Source organism: Cynara cardunculus, assembly GCF_001531365.2.
Source record: "Cynara cardunculus var. scolymus isolate 2C chromosome LG 12, CcrdV1, whole genome shotgun sequence".
In the NCBI taxonomy this organism is placed as follows: Eukaryota; Viridiplantae; Streptophyta; class Magnoliopsida; order Asterales; family Asteraceae; genus Cynara; species Cynara cardunculus.
The window spans coordinates 2,555,749-2,574,239 of NC_037539.1; the positions used below are offsets into that span (position 1 = coordinate 2,555,749).

General features: G+C 31.6%; 3 protein-coding genes and 1 pseudogene across 4 annotated transcripts; all 4 read right to left on the bottom strand.

The window, feature by feature from the left end:
- Positions 1–1,676: 1,676 nt before the first annotated feature.
- On the bottom strand, positions 1,677–2,493 carry LOC112523966 (annotated as a pseudogene).
- Positions 2,494–5,644: 3,151 nt separating this feature from the next.
- Positions 5,645–7,783, bottom strand: LOC112523526 (protein PLANT CADMIUM RESISTANCE 7-like). Of its 2 annotated transcripts, XM_025133154.1 has the most exons (5): positions 7,729–7,783; positions 6,732–6,824; positions 6,571–6,642; positions 5,917–6,129; positions 5,645–5,832 (listed from the first exon to the last, which is right to left on the bottom strand). In XM_025133154.1, the coding sequence occupies exons 2-5, from the start codon at positions 6,817–6,819 to the stop codon at positions 5,756–5,758; spliced, it is 450 nt and encodes a 149-aa protein (XP_024988922.1). In that variant the 5' UTR covers positions 6,820–6,824; positions 7,729–7,783; the 3' UTR covers positions 5,645–5,755. The 2 variants fall into 2 exon arrangements, with proteins under 2 accessions (XP_024988922.1, XP_024988923.1); XM_025133155.1 differs by lacking the exon at positions 7,729–7,783 and having other exon boundaries at positions 6,732–6,828.
- A 3,261-nt stretch (positions 7,784–11,044) lies between these two features.
- On the bottom strand, positions 11,045–12,069 carry LOC112522745 (cell number regulator 9-like). The gene is made up of 4 exons (XM_025132044.1): positions 11,967–12,069; positions 11,801–11,872; positions 11,215–11,427; positions 11,045–11,121 (listed from the first exon to the last, which is right to left on the bottom strand). The coding sequence occupies exons 1-4, from the start codon at positions 12,067–12,069 to the stop codon at positions 11,045–11,047; spliced, it is 465 nt and encodes a 154-aa protein (XP_024987812.1).
- A 3,517-nt stretch (positions 12,070–15,586) lies between these two features.
- On the bottom strand, positions 15,587–16,694 carry LOC112522968 (cell number regulator 10-like). The gene is made up of 4 exons (XM_025132345.1): positions 16,472–16,694; positions 16,296–16,367; positions 15,986–16,198; positions 15,587–15,898 (listed from the first exon to the last, which is right to left on the bottom strand). Exons 1-4 carry the CDS (start codon positions 16,593–16,595, stop codon positions 15,822–15,824), a joined length of 486 nt encoding a protein of 161 aa, XP_024988113.1. The 5' UTR covers positions 16,596–16,694; the 3' UTR covers positions 15,587–15,821.
- Between the last annotated feature and the right edge of the window lie 1,797 nt (positions 16,695–18,491).

Here is an 18,491-nt window from a genome sequence, read left to right on the forward strand (position 1 = left end):
TGAACAAAATAAAAAATTATGATTGGTTGAATGCGGTTTGCACGGTTTGTACAAATTGAGTGGTTTGCATTTGATCGCTCCCCTATATATATATAACATATGAGTTTGGTTCAGGTGAGAAGAAAAATTAAATTAGGAAGCATAAGAAATAATCTCCATCTTTGGATGCATATTAGGATAAGATGCATCAGATTAATTCCCGTGATAAACACAATTCATGGATGAACAAGAGATCAAAAACGATCAAAAATTCAGATCCCTTCTTACGCTTCTCATCTTAACACTCTTTTCTTCTTACACAATTGTTTGCCTATTACATATATCCCAGCTATTTATGGGCCTGGACTCGTATGTGTAATATCTAAGCCCACTTCAAGTTTCAAGTTATGAAATATTTTAGCCCAATGCCTGATCCCATTTTGGGCTTCAAACGAAGTTCTCTTCTCTAAGATTATTATTTTTAAAATCTACCCTTGTTTCTTCTATTTAATTTAAAGCAAATAATAGATTTAAGGCACGTTTGTTAACAGTTTAATGAGCTTAATGCGACTTACAACTTATTCGTTTAGTTATACATAATTGTTTGCTAGTGACTTAATGATACAAAAAATGACTTATTCAGTAAGTTTATTGGGGGAAACTTTACACAGAAAGCCAATTTTCTTCCAAACCTGAACCCTCTCAATTAACAAATACGCTCCTTACATCTACAAAAAAAAAAAAAACCTACTAAACAAAACCTTCTCAATCTATATAGACAGATTAATCTACACATACAACTTTATTCATACATGATTTAATGGAAAACCAATCAAACAACCTCTTAACTATGCATTTATTTTACCACTATGAAATGAAAAGAACGAACGCTTTTCATGCTCGGCCATTGAAACAAATGCAACATTTTTGTTTTCAGATAAGTTTTCAAACATAGTTTTAGTTTTTTCCAACTTTATTCTTTTTATGATTTCATGAATCTTATCTGAAGGAACATTTTGAATAGAGTTATGTGCCATTTTATTGACGCTATACATTTTTGTGGTGCATACACATGCATGCATGAGTGGTTGTCATCTTCACAATGATGATTTATTCCTCGTTTATGAACATATCGTACTACCACCGTAGTTTGAACTATGAAAAAGGAACTCCACCATTAATCTTATCTGTCAATAAAATGTTTCCAGGTGTTTTTTTGCGTGTTTCTCATTCCTCGTCTCAATTATTGCATGAGTCACTAAAAGATGCTGAGTTTGCATTATGATTTCGAGAAGTCGAGCGACCTCCATCATCGTTACACATATCTATATGAAAACATAAATATTCTGATTGCTGGATATACAAAGTATTTTACTATATTATAAAATATTTTGATCTTGGAATAGAAATTAGTACAACAACCTCATTATTGACAATATAACCATTATATTTCTGTTTCACAAAGACAAAACATATTACAATATTCAGATATTAAAATATTACATTTATATCAGTACAAATGGAAATACAGATTCCAGACAATGTATCAAACACAATACAGTCTAATTATGGTCGAAATGCCATGGCTCAACGTAGACTTGCATCATTACTTTGTATTTTTATTTAATACTGTACAATACTCAAATACATGTATCAATAAATACACACAATAAGAGTTTGTTTGATTGCCATCGCAGTTAACGTTTCATTTCTCCGGGACCAACCGGTGGCATCACGACTCCTTGATTCTTTGTTCGTAGATTTCCTTGCCATCCTGAATATTTTGTAAAACCATTAAAAATTATTTAAATAAGTTATTTTTAGTAATAAATATACGTCAGATTGGTTGATTAAAGCTTGTAACGAGAGCGATAGAGATAAATTTATTACCAAGGGCCGGATGGAATCCACGATATTTTATCTCACGATGCTCTTGGCAAAGAGCGCAAGGCTTGCAGAAAAAATGGACAAGACAATCCTCACACGGTTGTGCAGGCAACATGTATTCTTGCCTTAGTTTAGATCGATACATACATGAATATAAGAATTCCTATCTGCTGGTTAAACAAACTACTAAATAAAGGAGCCCGCTTGCGCCACAAGCTGTTTTCCACATCAAAGACTGAATCAGCCATTATACTTCCATAAAATCTCAGTGTAAAAACGAGGTTTGTTTACATTACAACAAGTTAAATACGAAGATTTGAACTGTAATTCGTTATAAAATCATACTAGCAATAAAAGTCGATGCAAATGCACTTACAAACAGTTCCCTTATAGACAATCTCCACAATTCGTCCAAAAGCAACACACGGAAAGAAAAGTGTGCAACAACCTATAGTTGTCGAAAAGAAACTTGAATAAAAGAATCTTGGTTTTAGTTAATTGATGATAGAGTTGAGAATGTATGTATGTAGACTTACAATTGGAGACATCAGAGGTGCAATCACAAAGGCCGGTGGACCATTGGCCATCGGTGGCGTATTGCTGCGGTGGATTGGAGGAAGAGGACATTATTCACAATGAATATGGAGGAGTTGATGGTCTGAAGTGAACAGTCAACGGGTGTTATTTATAGGCAACTATTTGACCAAACTGATGTGTGTGGATGGAATCGCTGAAAAAAACTTGTCCATTTTGGTTTCTTGCCACCCTCTTAGATTATCAATGTCATCATGGATCTTTCTTTTTAAGTGGATGACTTCTAAATGACGTCAAATATGATATGATTATTGTGAATTATGTTTTTATTGTTGATATTTACAAAAAAGAAGGAAATGTTCCAGCATCTGTTGAAGAAAAGTGGTCTAAAGCCGATGAGACTCCAACATACCCCTTGAACGCAGGGTAGACGACCACAAATTGTCCTTGTGTGTTGAGTCTGTCAAATGATTCAAATACTATGTGAGAATTTGTAGAAACCCATTTATTATTATCCAAAAAAATCACTCTGAAGATAAAAGATTTCTAACATATCTTGAATTCTTCTCTAAAATTTAGCTGACATATAAGTATTCAACATAATCAGATATCAAATTTACTCACTATACTTAAAAATACTACATTTTTGTTTTTGGGATAATTTTTGGAATGTATTATACTTTTTTTTTGATACATTTCTTCTTTTAATTTCACAAATCTTATCTGTGTCAAAGAACATTTTAAACTTTATCCATATGAAAAGAAAGAAGTCGACCTAGATTTTTTTATTCAAGTGGTGGCATTATCTGACTATAAGAAATACATATATGAATATCTTTCATAAAATTTACATTGGTCTAGTGGTCAGTTCATTGTTTTTCATATGTGAGGTAATTCTGTATTCAAGTATTTTATTGCAAGTTTTTTTAGAAACATAATAAATTTGAAATTAAAAAGTAAAAACTAAAAAAATAATACTAACTAGACCAAAATATATATGATGATACACAATAAATTGATACACCGACACTTTTTATGACCTTAATTTTCTTTGGAAAAATGAAGCAATAATCCGTACCATTTTACCATCATATGCATTACGATGGACCCGTCCCTGTGGAAAAATGTATGTGTCATTTATCTTATTCATGCTATACATTTGAAGGGCATACCCATGCATGCATAAGTGGTTGTCATCATCATAATGATGATTTATTCCTTGGACATGAACACATTATATTACTACGATGTTTATATAGTATTTGACAACGTATCTTAATTTTCGTAAATATATGAACTTTGATCAAATGTATCGTAAAGAAAAAGGCTACAGAGATACCGACTCATCTGCTTTTACTGATTTGTAGAGTTATTGCAAAGCTCTTTAGTCTAGGGGTCAACATGGTGGTGCGATACCTTGTTTTTTTTCTTCTTTTATATACTTTACACCAACCAATTATAACTGACACATAAACTTTTATATCATGTATCAACCAACTATACTTGATACCAACTAAATTGATACCAATTTTTTTTTGGTTAGTATGATTTTGTATCAGAACATTCAAATGACATGTGAAGAATTGACATCGCACTATAAAAAGTAACTCCATCGTCAATCTCATATATCAATAAAATATTTCCTGAAGTTTTTTTTTTGTGTGTTTGTGATTGGAGCTATCAATTATTGCATATGCCACTATAAGATGCTAAGGTTGCCGCTGATTTCGAGAACTCGAGCGATTTCCATCATGGCTGGACCTATGTATACGGAAGCATGCATATTCTAATTGTTATATATATATATATATATATATATATATATATATATATATAGGAAAGAGTTCAAATAAAAACACCTTCATTTTATAAGAACGCGAGAATACCTTTTTACTATAGACAATCACAGATTATTATTCCACATATGATACACATGTAATACTAAATCAGAGACACGGACGATTTTCGATACGATCTTGGTTGTGGGCCAAGTCGTCCTTACACCACTAAACCCCCTCACAATAATTACAGTTTTGACTAGTCAAGATTGGATTTGACTAGTCAGTGATTACAGTTTTGACTAGTCAAAAATTACGGCTATAAGAAAAATAGAGAGGGTAGTTTCATAAATTTTACAAATAGACGGCAAACGAGTTCATAAATGAATCTATGTGATTCACATATGAACTCGTGTAATTAACATATGAATTATTTTAATTGATTCACATATGAACCTGTATGATTCACATATGAACCTATTTGCCACATATTCGTAAAAGTTACGAAACTAACTCTTTATTTTTTCCATACTCGTTCAAGGAACTATCCAATACTTCACGATCAAAGCTGCAAATGTTGACTAGATGAAGGGCTAGGATCATTTTTCAAATGAACCTTTTCATATATATATATATATAGAGAGAGAGAGAGAGAGAGAGAGAGAGAAAGAGAGAGAGAGAGAGAGAGAGTGTGTGTGATGAGCGATCAAATGCAAACCACCCTTATTTGTACAAACCGTGTAAACCATCATAATATGTCAATCTCATTGTTTAATCTAATGAAATTTTTTCATGAAATTGTTTCATATAATACTTTTTCTTATGAAGTTTGTTTTATATATGGTTATGAAATTGTTTCATATAATATTTATGGAATTTTAATGAAACTGTTTTATGTATTTTTCTAAAATTAATATAATGAAGATGATAATATCCATGACTAACACCCTCCACAATAAAAATGATTAATCAATCTCTCATAATTACAAAAAAAATGAAAAGTTATGATTGGTTGAATAAAATTTGTACGGTTTGTATAAATAACGTGGTTCACAAAGTAATCCCCCCTCTCTCTCTATATATAGACACACACTATAAACCACTAAGCTCATGTTTTTAAAATATGTTAAAACTAAAGTTCACAACGTATTACTTTGTAGTGTATACATATAATTTTTTAAAACTTCACGTATGAACTCCATAAACTAAACTGATAACCAACAAATATAAGCACGTTCAAAAATTGAGATGAATGAAAATGATTTTAAGCCTACTTTTACGACAGAATACACCATAAAATTGATTAACCTTCTTGAATTTATATAAACGAGTAAAACACACAAAATCATAAAAATAAAATTAAGCCAGAAGAAACTCAAAAATAAGATGCATAGCACGAGTAATATATTATATATATATATATATATATATATATATATATATGTATGCATACCCATTGGTTTTTTTTATAAAGTATTATAAATATTATGCATTTATTAAGTGATGATAGAACGATATCAATTATGCTAAAAAGTCATCCGACACGAGTCCTAGTCGTTGCGTTGAGACCATCGCAATTAACGTTTCATTTCTCCAGGACCAACCGGTGGCATCACGACTCCTTGATCACGAGCTCGCAAATTTCCTTGCCATCCTGAATATTTGGCAAAACCGTTAAAAATTAGTTACATAAGATTTCTTTTGTAATAAACATAGCTTGTAAAGAGAGATTTATTACCAAGAGCTGGATCGAATCCACGATACTTAAGCTCACGATACTCTTGGCAAAGAGCACAAGACTTGCAGAAAAAATGGACAAGACAATCGCCACATGGTTGCGCGGGCAACATGTATTCTTGTCTTAGTTTAGATCGATACATACAAGAATATAAGCATTCCCATCCGGTGAATAGACAAAGTACTAAATAAAGAGCCCCGCTTGCACCACTCGCTGTTTTACACGTCAAAATATCAAATTCAATTCAATAATGTCATCATCAACCATTAACTTTTCATAAACGCTTACCCCGATAAGTGTTTATCGACAAAATTCAACATTATCACTTACTTACCGGATAAGATTTTAGTCCACAAAAAGGGTAGCGTATGGAACAATTTACCCAGTATGCATTAACCGTCGATCTCATTTACCGGATAAGACTCTCGATCTTTGCCTTTGCTCTTACTGAGTAAAATTCTTGATCATTGTCAATTGTCATATTCATTCGGTAAAGTAATCTGACTTGATAAACGCTTACCCATGAATGCTCCTTACTTTTTCATTGTCCAAAATTTTGGTTTGTTTACGTTACAACAAGCTAAATACCGAGGTTTTAAACTGTAATCGTTATAAAATCATATGACGGACGAAATTCGATCCAAAGACACTTACAAGTAGTTCCCTTATCGACAATCTCCGCAATTCGTCCAAAAGTAACGCACGGACAGAAAATCGTGCGACAACCTGCAGTTGTCGAAAAGAAACTTGAATAAAAAGACTCACGGTTTTGATTAACTGATCATGGAGTTGAGAATACATATATGAAGACTTACAATTGGAGGCATCGGAGGTGCAATCACAAAGACCGGTGGACCATTGACCAGTGGTGGCGCATTGCGACGGTGGATTGGAGGAGGGCATGACTTCTAAATGACGTCAAATATGATATTATTGTTGTAAATATTTACAATAAAATATACAATTAAAAGTCGTTAATAAATGCTTATCAGGTAAATAGTTACTATTTACTAACACTTCACTTATTTTGTGAGGTAACATTTTCAAATGGTTTTTAAGAGACACTTACCTGGTTTCGTCTTATCCCTCACTTACCTGTAGTCGGTAAAGATGGATTTGGTATGATACCAAGTTTTTTCTTTCAATACCATGTATCAACCGATTATAATTGATACGTAAAATCTTATATTATATACCAATCAATTTGTACTTGGTATGGACTTTTTTTGGTTGGTACTTATTTCAAACCAACTTTCATTTTCAAAATTTGAGTGACATATTGAGTTTTCATTTAGTACACGTGATGTATAATGGTTTTTAACTACAGTGGCTAGAACTTACAAACATTTAAATGTTCAAACAAAATAGTTCAAGTTACAAATTTTAATATTCAATACAAAAAAAATTCAAAAACTAGTAAAAAATTAATTAAGTCGGTAGCATGGTACATGAATTCAATACATGGACCAACCAAGTTTGTATATTTGGTACGATACTACCAACCAATTGTAATAGATTAAAATAAGTTAGTATCAATTTAATTGGTATGGCTGATACAATTGAAGCTTGATTTAGTTTGGTACAAAATTGACACTCCTAATTACCGGATAAAAATCTCGATTGTTGTCACACCCCTTACCTGGTATGCATGAATGCCTGATAAATGCTTATTCGGTAAACGATCCCTTAAAATACTACCGTTTGTTTCTGGTTAGAAACATGAAAATAAATCTCAACCTTTAGACGAATTTGAGTCGAAGGATGTGATTAGGGCTATGTTTGGCTGACTAATAAAACACATTTGAATATTACCTGAATCGACGATTCTAAGATCAATGAAACCCTAGAAATTGGTCACAGCAGCTTCGATTCGATTTCTTTGTATATGTTTTCAAGGTATATACATAATTTATAAAGAGGCAATTTCGACAATGAGCGTTAAAGCTCCGTCAATCGCCACGTCTACTTCTCCTCTGTTACAAACTACACGTATTTCTCCATTTTGTTTAAATTGCAGAACAGGTCCCTGCTGAATTTTACTTTACAGTAAATTACACTTTTCGTCCTTGTGGTTTGATAAAAATCAATATTTTCGTCCCTGTAGTTTATATAATTTACAGTTTATTGTTATTTTCGTGTCTGAGCCTAACTCATGTCTTTAATTTCAGAGGACGAAAAAGGCAAAGAATTGTAAGCTGCATAGGAAAAAACAAAGATAAGTTATAAGGACGAAAATAACAATGAATTATAAATATAGGAGAGAACAAATTATACCAAAAAACGAACAATTTTTTTTTCTTTAATTTGACATTCATATTATTATATACATTCATTCAACTTTTTGTTTTTTTGACTTTCATGTTGTTCCATTTGAACCCACCTCTAAAATACTACATACGATCTTTATTGATTTCATATTGATTAGACTATTACATGACATTTGTTTTTTTTTAAAAGATGCTGAATTCTGAAGTCTGATTTCACTTATGATCGATAAGAGGTGGTGCTGGAGTCTGAAATCTGAATCAATAAAACTGTTTGTTTTTTTTATATGATAAATGTCTGAATTTGTTTAAATTGTCTATTTTACCCGTTAGAAATTATAGATAAAAATCCCCGCAATTAAGAGGAATGAAAATCTCCTTGTGACCACGGAGGTTCAAATGCGGTGATTTCGAGTTACCTGCAAAGCAGGTGGTCGCCTTGGGATTAGTCCAGCTCGCATAACGGGTTGGATATCCAGGTTAATCGAAAAAAAATTAGTGTTGAACTTATAGATAACTGTATACAATTTCACATATTTATTTATCATCATTATGAAATTTACATCTAAATTGTATAATTAGCATTATCTAACACATTTAAATCATATTAAAAATACATCAATTGAGAGAGCTGATGACCGATTTGGCAAAGGATTGATCGAGAAAAATGATCGATTAAGATTAATCGATTGAGAAACCCTGTTTCTGAGGGTTTGGAGAACAATAAGAGACAAGTAAATGATTGATTTACTTCTTACAAGATACGAGAACAATAAAATATAAATGTCTCCGAAAAATTGGAAAAAACAAATAGTCTGAATGAACCTACCCCTAAACGAATTTAATATAAAAAAGTAATAAAAGATTATTTTTCTACATCAAAACAACTCGGCAAGCATATTTGCAAATTCAATAGGCCCAACATCATTTCGAGCCCATTAACTTAAAGGCCCAACTACACCGCACCCGTGACCCGACCCATTAGACCAAATTTGGGCTTCCTCTTTCTCACCCGACACCACCAAAAAACATCATTTATACATAAACAATTTCAACAATGACCTTTCTCCATTGTTACAAGTATTTCTTCATTTTCTTTTGATCGTTTAGAGCATTTCCAACATAGAGGTTTTATTCTCTATTTTTTCTATAAGATACAGAAAATGAGGAAAGAGAAATACTGTTTTATTCATTTCCATCGATAAAATTAAAATTATTATTATTTTATATCAAGTTTTTTATTAAATTTTATCGGGGTTTCGGATGATAAAATTATATAATATTTTAATAATACAATTGAAATCTTTAAAATTGAGAATCTTTTGGAGTTGAATGTAACTTGTTTTATATAACTAGAAGAGTACTTGCGCAATGCAGCGAGACACGTCTCGATTTTAATGTTCTATTTTATTATTTGTCTCTGTCGATGTTATAATACGATTTTATGTGTTTTTTAAAAAAACAAAAATGATTTTATTTTTGAATACAATATAAATTTAAAAAAAATATATCAATGTTAATATCAAATCCTATTTAAAAAATTTCATTTTTTTATGTAATTTCTTTAATTTATTTTTTTATTATAATTTAATTTAAGTTTAATAAYGAAATAATTTATTTTTGGTTTAATAATGTAACATTTTATAAAGATAATAATTAAGTATTCAGTTAGAACTCAATGATTATCCTAATTATATTTTAGATTTTTTATATTTAAATTTAGATTTTTATCTTGTATTTCATTATGTTTATCTGCAGTTAGTTACACGAATTCAGATATGGAGCTTTAATAAGTTGTACTTACGTACAATCTATTTGCAATCTTGAGTTTTAAGTAATATGCATTAATAAACAGTACTTTATGCATAAAAAATAGTTTGTAAGAGTTTTTGTCAAATGTTTTATAATATAGTATAGATACTTTAATTAAATACTATTTTATATTTATGTTGGAGATACTATTGTTACATGAAGAGGGGATCTATATTTTCTTTTTGCAATTGTTAATTAGTGTAATATTAAATAAAATAATATAAAATAAAAATTGTTAGGAAAAATTGTGTTTTTATTGTTATTGGACAAAATGTTAACGAGAATCAACAAAGGGTGGTGTATATTTGTTTGAGCTTGGACTCCAAAGATTAAAAGTACCTAAAGATCCCATGTTTAAATCTAATGAGAAATAAAAATCATTTTCTGGCCGCGGAAGTTCAAATGGCGATGACTCCGGACAACCTGGTTCACCATGAGATTAGTCGGCTAGCACAATAGATTGGATATCTAGGTTAATCCCAAAAAATGTTAATTGGAATCGTTGATCTAGTTGTTGATTAATTTATTGGGTTGTGTGACTAGATCGTTGGGCGTTTAAGAGAAGAAACGTAACGCTTATAAGGGTTATGGATAAAATACATAACGAGAAAATCACAGTATTTGCAAAACTATGTAGACAATATTCATGTAACGAAAATCAGTACAACAATCTTATTCTCCACAAAATACATTTTTATTATGTATAAAAAAAACATAATACAATGCCAACATTGTAAAATCCCTTATTACCCTGAAAAAGCAGGGTCATCTTACGTCCTTGAACCGATAACCATCTTTCGACTAACATAGCCTCCTCCGTCCCTTGGGACCAACAAAGAGTATTACATGTGTAATGACAAAAATCAAATACAAACTAACGATGAATCAAACAGAATACAATTTGACTATGAACGGACCAAGATAAACTTGCATCGTTAATTTGTTTTATTTTTACTCGTATTTTATAATACCCGTATACACATATCAACAAATGCACATATTATTTCATATAATTACGCACTCGATGGTTCGGAATTTGTTTGAATTGCTAACTAACGTTTCATTTCTTCGGGAACAGTCGGTGGCATCACGACTGTTTGAGCATGTTTTCGTAGATTTCCATACCATCCTGAATATTTTACAAAACATAATTAAAATAAGATTAACTTTTTTTTTTTGTAATAGATGTACGTTTGACGAAAGAGAGAGATAAATATATTACCGAGAGCGGGATCTAATCCACGGCACTTAAGCTCACGATACTCTTGGCAAAGAGCGCAAAGCTTGCAAAAGTAATGGACAAGGCAATCATCGCAGGGTCGTGGAGGCAACATGTATTCGTACCTTAGTTTAGCTCGATACCTAGAGGTATATATGGCTCCCAATCCGGCGAACAAAGAAAGTGCGCAATAAACAGTCCCGCTTGCAGCACAAGCTGTTTTTACACACCAAAACAACTAATCAATCCCAATAATTTTTTTATTAACCTGGATACGAGCTGATTAATCCCAGGGCGACCACCTGCTTTGCATATAGCCCGGAGTCACCGTATTTGAATCTTCGTGGTTACAAGGGGATTTTTATTACTCATTGGATTTGAACCTGAGACCTCTTGTTACTTTTGACCTTTGGAGTCAAGCTCAAACCAATCAGGCACCACCCTTGTGGTTATCAATCCCCGTAATTAACCTTAACGAACTATTGTTTTTGCAAAAATTGACGTTTGTTTACAAGAAGCTAATTAAAATGCAGAGGATTAAACCATAAATCGTTATGAAAACAATACAAGTCGAGCCGGAGACACTTACAAGACATTCCCTTGTCGAGAATCTCCGCATTTCGTCCAAAAGTAATGCACGGGCACCACAACGTGCAACAACCTGTAGTTCCCGAAAAGAAATTTGAATCAAAACAATCAATGTAATATATAACAAGTTTTGATTGATCATAGAGTGTGATAACATGTAGACTTACAATTGGAGATATCGGAGAAGCAACCACAAAGGCCGGTGGACCATTTGCTGATACCAGGGCCGTATACCGGCAGTGGCGGCGGTGGCTTGACAGGGTCATCCATGATTCAAAATCAATCGAGTTGGTGGTTCGGATTCAAGTGTTATTACGGGCTGTAATTTATAGGCACAATTTCGTGATGGATTCGTCGAACAAACGTTATGCTTTCCTCCGGTCTCTTAGATTTTCTGTATCATAATGAAACTTTTTCAATGACGTCAAATATGTTATAATTGATGTAAATAATATATTTCATGGTTAAAGTAAATGTATACCGAAAACTAGGGATGCTCATAGGTTGGATTGATCGGGTTGAACACATTTGATCAACTCAACCCAATGCTTGCGGTTTGAAAAATCTTAACCCAACCCAAACGAAAGTGCAACTCAACCCAACCCAAACCGTACGGGTTGGTCGGGTTGATACTTTGGTACATAAAAATATTCTTTTAACCTTGAATATGTTATTTCTCTACTCATAATTTATTTTTCATTATCAACCATTTGATACAACTTATCCAAACTTCTTACGTATATCACATTCATTTAATTTTCTCAATTTACGTATATATGTTTAAAATTACTGAACATATATACGAATGAGTTATATAGAGATGTAAATATATTGAAAAGATATGTATATAAAGAGCGTACGTAATAGTGTTATTGTCTAATGCATATATTAATAAAAATTCAACAATCATATTAATCCAAAAAATAAAAGGATATCGGGCTCATCGGGTTGGGTTGAGTTCAAATAATAGTAACCCAAATACCCAATACCTACAATTTAAAAATTTTACAACTCGATTCCACATCGGGTTGTTTCGGGTTGAGTTATTTCTCGTTGGGTTGGGTTGATCGGGTTGGTCGGGTTTTTGAGCACAACTACTGAAAACACTACGTATTCAATCTTAATAGACCCGATCCATTAGATCAAATCCGGGCTTCATCGTTCTCACCCGAAATCACCATACAACATCAGTAGCCATGAACGTTAAAAGCTTCAAATTCCATAGCCAATCGAATATACGATGAATTGATTGTCAATATCGAACGAAATCCATAGCCAATCGAATATACGATGAATTGATTGTCAATATCGAACGAAATCCATAGCCAATCGAATATACGATGAATTGATTGTCAATATCGAACGAAATCCATAGCCAATCGAATCACATTGCCATAAGAAACAACAGTAATGTACGTACAGTAATTGAATCTTCAAGTTAAGAAGATTACCTGAATCGATGAAACCCTAGAAATTCAAACTCCTCTCACAGTAGCTTCGATTCGTTTTCCAAGTTTGTGTGTGTTTCGTTGCTTTCATTATTTACGCAGAGACAATTTCGCCGATGAGCTTTATAAACTGGGTCAATTGCCACGTCTGGCTGTCCTTTGTTACAGCTGACACGTGTTTCTTCATTTTCTCTAAATTTGCATAACAGGTCCCTGTTCAAACTTTTCTTCATGATATTTACACTCTGATCACTTACTTTTATTTTATTCCAATTTTGACCACTTACTTACATTATATACATACACACTCCTCTAAGGTTGGCATCAACCATTTTTGATCTTAGGGTCCGTCTGGTTTGATAAGATTATTTTAGAGATTTAGGGGGCGTTTGGTTCATAGAATGGAATTCATCAAATGAATTTGACTTTGAGGAAATGGAATGAAATCTGATGGAATTTGACCATGTCTTGTGATTGCGTTTGGTTGCATTGAATTGGATTAGGGAAGGAATCTATAGAAAAGAAATTGAAATCCTAGCATATTGCCATGGAATTGTAAAATCTGTGCGTGAAGGAATCGACTTGAATTGAAAGGATTTCATAATCTTATTCCATGAACCAAACACTCTATTTGAAATTTGGTCAAATGATTGGACATTTCAATTCCTTTCAATTCTCATGATCAAAACAGCCCCTTAGATTTTCTAGAAGAATTTGGATTTGAAATCTTTAGTGTTTGGTTTGTAGTATTTGGAATGGAATGGAATGAAATTAAGTTTTAATTTTTATAAATAATTTAAAAACAAATCAGGGATAGTCATAAAAATAATTAAATTACTTTTTTTATTAATTGATTATTACAAAACAAATATTATTATATTACATATAAATTCTACGAAATCCTATGAAATATCAACCATTCATTTGCCATGGGATTTTATTAACTAACATTTGTATCGTGTTTCCTTTGGGCACTTTAATTTAATGTTATACTTTTTTATATAATTCTAAAGAACAATTAGAAAAATGTTCAGTGACTTTACGTGACTCAAACCTTTGACCAACATTTACATAAAATCCCTAAAGATCAAAACCTTATTGTCAGTTAAGCTAACCCACAAAGCTTTTTCAAATATGACAAGGCGGCTCATACTTAGATTTATTAAATAAAAATAAATATTAAACAACTGTAGTAATAGAATATATTATACAATTTATGTTTTTTTTTCTGCATAATTCTAAAAGTCGTATTTTGTAATTTATGAAATGAGTACATTATTGATTGCGTTTTGTGGGGGCAATTGAGATGTTCCACATGCAAATGCTTTTACGAATTATTACATAAAAATAAGCCACCATATTCTTGTTATGTCTTATAATCTTATTTATGTGTTTCAAGTTTTAAATTATAATTAAAATCAACTAACATAAATAATAATTAAAAAAGGAAAAAACAAGTTGAAAGAGATAATGCTAATAATTTCATCCATTATTGTTGATTTGATTAAAGTTAATAAAAATAATACATATGATATTATAAGAATATAAATATTCAAGTGCTAAATATTATTATTCGTATAAAACAATTGATTTATTTGATCATTTTCAAGATGCACGTCATGTTTGGCAAAGAAACTATGATATGAAAATTGGAAATAAAAACCTATGGAGCTATTTGGTTTGTAAAATGAAATTTGATGGAATTAAAAAATATTAAAGAAATTTAACTTTGAAAAAATTGGAACAAAATTTATTCATACATTTAATTGGCTATTACGAGACATAGTTTTTTTTTTTTTTTGGTCAAACAAGATTTACCTCTTAACGATTCAGAGGTTGTCTTTTAATGAAACTATTAAGAGTTAAACAAACAACGCTTAAACCATACACGAGGATGGAATTTAGTCAAATACATTGTTCCAATTCCTTCAAAATCCATGAACCAAAAAACACCTTCTATTACTCAACCGAACAACGAACTCTAGAGATCGCAAAGCTTATTGACGAAATGATAAAGAGGTTAATAGACGAGGTCGCTCCCCTCCAGACTCCAGTTATATTCTTTTAATTTATAAAAGTGTCTGGAGATCTTAATATAAACAACACTCTGAAGATCGTTAGCTCCAGTGTTAATTTGAGAAATTCTCTTTAATAATTTATAAGAAAAATTCTAGCTTCGTTTCAAATAAGATCAGAGAGAAGATAATTTAATTTCGAAAGCGAAAGAAAATTATTTTATTATAAATAACAGTAAAGAATATTTGCTGGTCACATCGAAATCATTAATTCGTAGAATTTCATTATTGACAAAGTCGTTTTTTATTGTCACAACGGAGTCGTTAATAGTAATCAATTCATGTTTACTATTATTCAAGCCTAATAAAATTACATTTATTTTGATATGATTAAAATCCAAACTTTAAATAAATGCATATGATGATCCAAGCGTCATGAACCCTGTAATAGTAAATTCACACGATGATCCAAGCCGTCATGGACCCTATAATAGTAAATACAATAATATCTTAGATCTATACACCCCATGATTCAAAGTTTCCTCGATTGTTATCAAAATTAACGCTTCATTTCTCCTGGACCAAGTGGTGGCATCACGACTCCTTGACTTTGAGTTTGCAGATTTCCTTGCCATCCTAAATATTTTGCAAAAACAGATAAAATATAAAATTAGATATTGTCTGATAACAGTTCGTAGAGAAGGGGGAGAGTTTTTTTATAACCAAGTGCCGGATCAAGTCCACGATACTTAAGCTCCCGATATTCTTGGCAAAGAGCACAAAGCTCGCAACAGCAATGGACAAGGCAATCGTTGCAGGGTTGCTCGGGTAACATGTATTGTTGCCTTAATTTAGATCGATACATAAATGAATATATGCATTCACATCCAGTGAATAAACAAAGCACTGAATAAAGGGCGCCGCCAACACCACAAGCTGTTTACACACATAAAAAAAAAGTAATTATTCGTTGAATTAAACTTAATACTATTAAATCATATGACTGATCAAACTCGAAAAGTTAGACACTTACAAGTAGTTCCCTTGTCGACAACCTCCGCAATTCGTCCAAAAGTAATACACGGACAGCAACACGTCAAGCAACCTGTAGTACCCAAAAAACAAAATAACAGTTTTATATATCGTCTTCTAATTTAATTATACCGTATAGAAGAAGAAGGGTGAACATAAGTTTGTACGTGGGCTTACAAATGGAGAGATCGGAGCTGCACTCACAAAGGCCGGTGGACCATTCGCCGGCGGTGATGTTAGGCTGAGCTGGGATTCCGGTGGCGTATTGCGGTGGCTCAATTGGGTTGGTGGAAGATTTCATGATTGAGAAGTTAAATATACAATTGAATTGAATTGAATTGGTGGTGATTGGTGCGTTGTAGGCTGCTATTTTATAGGCACCAATTAATGGATATGGATTGAATCGTTGTCAAACAAAGTTGTCCACTCCGGTTTTTCCCTAGTAGCCTCCGGTTTTTCTCCTTGATAATCAATTGAGACTGACTTATGAACCACGATAACTCTTTTGTGACTGTTGTAATAATATATATTTTTTATTGTCCGTTTAGTGACGGTAGGACTTCGGATTTTTGTCAAGCGGATATGCGTTTAAAGTGGATTAAAGGTTCGTAAAGTTGTACGATGTATTTTTTTAGCTGAATTCCACCGTTTCAAAAGATGTTTAAAGGTTCGTAAAGTTGTACGATGTATTTTTTAGCTGAATTCCACCGTTTCAAAAGATGTTTARAGGTTCGTAAAGTTGTACGATGTATTTCAAGGATTTCTTGGGTTTTTTTCGAAGGACTTTTTTAGTTGATGTTTTTTTGTATGTTCTAATATCCCGGAGCACTGGTCAAAGTTTAACAGATGCATCTTTTATAAGTCAAAATGTTTTTACTTGCGAAATTCAATTGATCGGGTGCATGCGACCCTACTAAGGCATGAACAGATCCAACCTAGTCCTAGTTGGTAAAGGGACAAAACGAATTTCCTTAAATACGCACAGGTTGAAGTTCGAAACATAAGGGATACGAACTTTAACTGCTCCGTTAAGTCGGCTATGAACTATTTTTATCATGTGTGATAAATATGTTTAAATACAAAATAATGAATGAGCCCTACTAATAAAATAGAATATTGTGTTAAAAAATTTAAATTATGGTAAAATAAAATGAATTAAACAAATAATGTGTGTGTGTATATATATATATATATATTTATACACACACACAAATAACTGCTAGACAAGACGTATTTTCATCTATACGGATGCGTTTGGTACACTGGACATGACAGAACAGAACATGACAGAGATCTCTGCGCTATGCTTGGCATGACTTTATGTGGAACATACAGAAACAAAGTGGAACAGACATGTTTCACCCTACCCTATGAATCAAGGTGAAACAGACTTATATTTTATTAATTTATGTAATTTATTATATATTAGTAATAAAAAAATAAAAAATAATGTAGAAAAGAGATAAAAATAAAAAATGAAACTATCATAAACTTTTTATTTTGTGTCATTTTAATTGTTTTACGAGAACTTTCTAATAATATATTTTGTTATAAAAAATAATTATCCTATTATAATTACATAAATTACTTCTTATAGTGGGTAAATTGATCATTTTACTTATTCTGTTATGTCCAATTTTATCTTACCAAATGTTGAACAGTTATTCTATCTTATCATGTCATGTCATGTCTTATCCTATCATGTCTATATACTAAACACACGTTATAAGATACTTATTAAATTACTTCTTTTAGTGGATCTTGAATTTAATATGGATAAAAACATGTATTATAGATATAAAAATAATTTAGAATTCATATCTTAAAATATAGTTTGGTGGATCTGAAATTCTTGTTTATATAAAAATATGGAAAAAGGTAATGAAATATGAAAAGATGAGGCAATTAGTTTGAGAGAGCGTGTTGACCAAAGTCAGCGCACATCGTTCATTAGTTACTGTACAAATTTTAACCCCAAAATAGTAAATTCATGATGTTTTTTATTTTAAAATAAGCAACTTGTTGACTTAAATATTAAATATTTTTAATTTTTTAGGAAATTTCATATAAATATCTTAGATTTTGGGAAAACTTGACTTGTATTTAATCTTTTTTATCATTTCTCTTAATTTTTTTATTTTTTTAAAAGTTGAATATGTTAAAGACTTTTTCATATATGTATGAAAAATGTGTAATT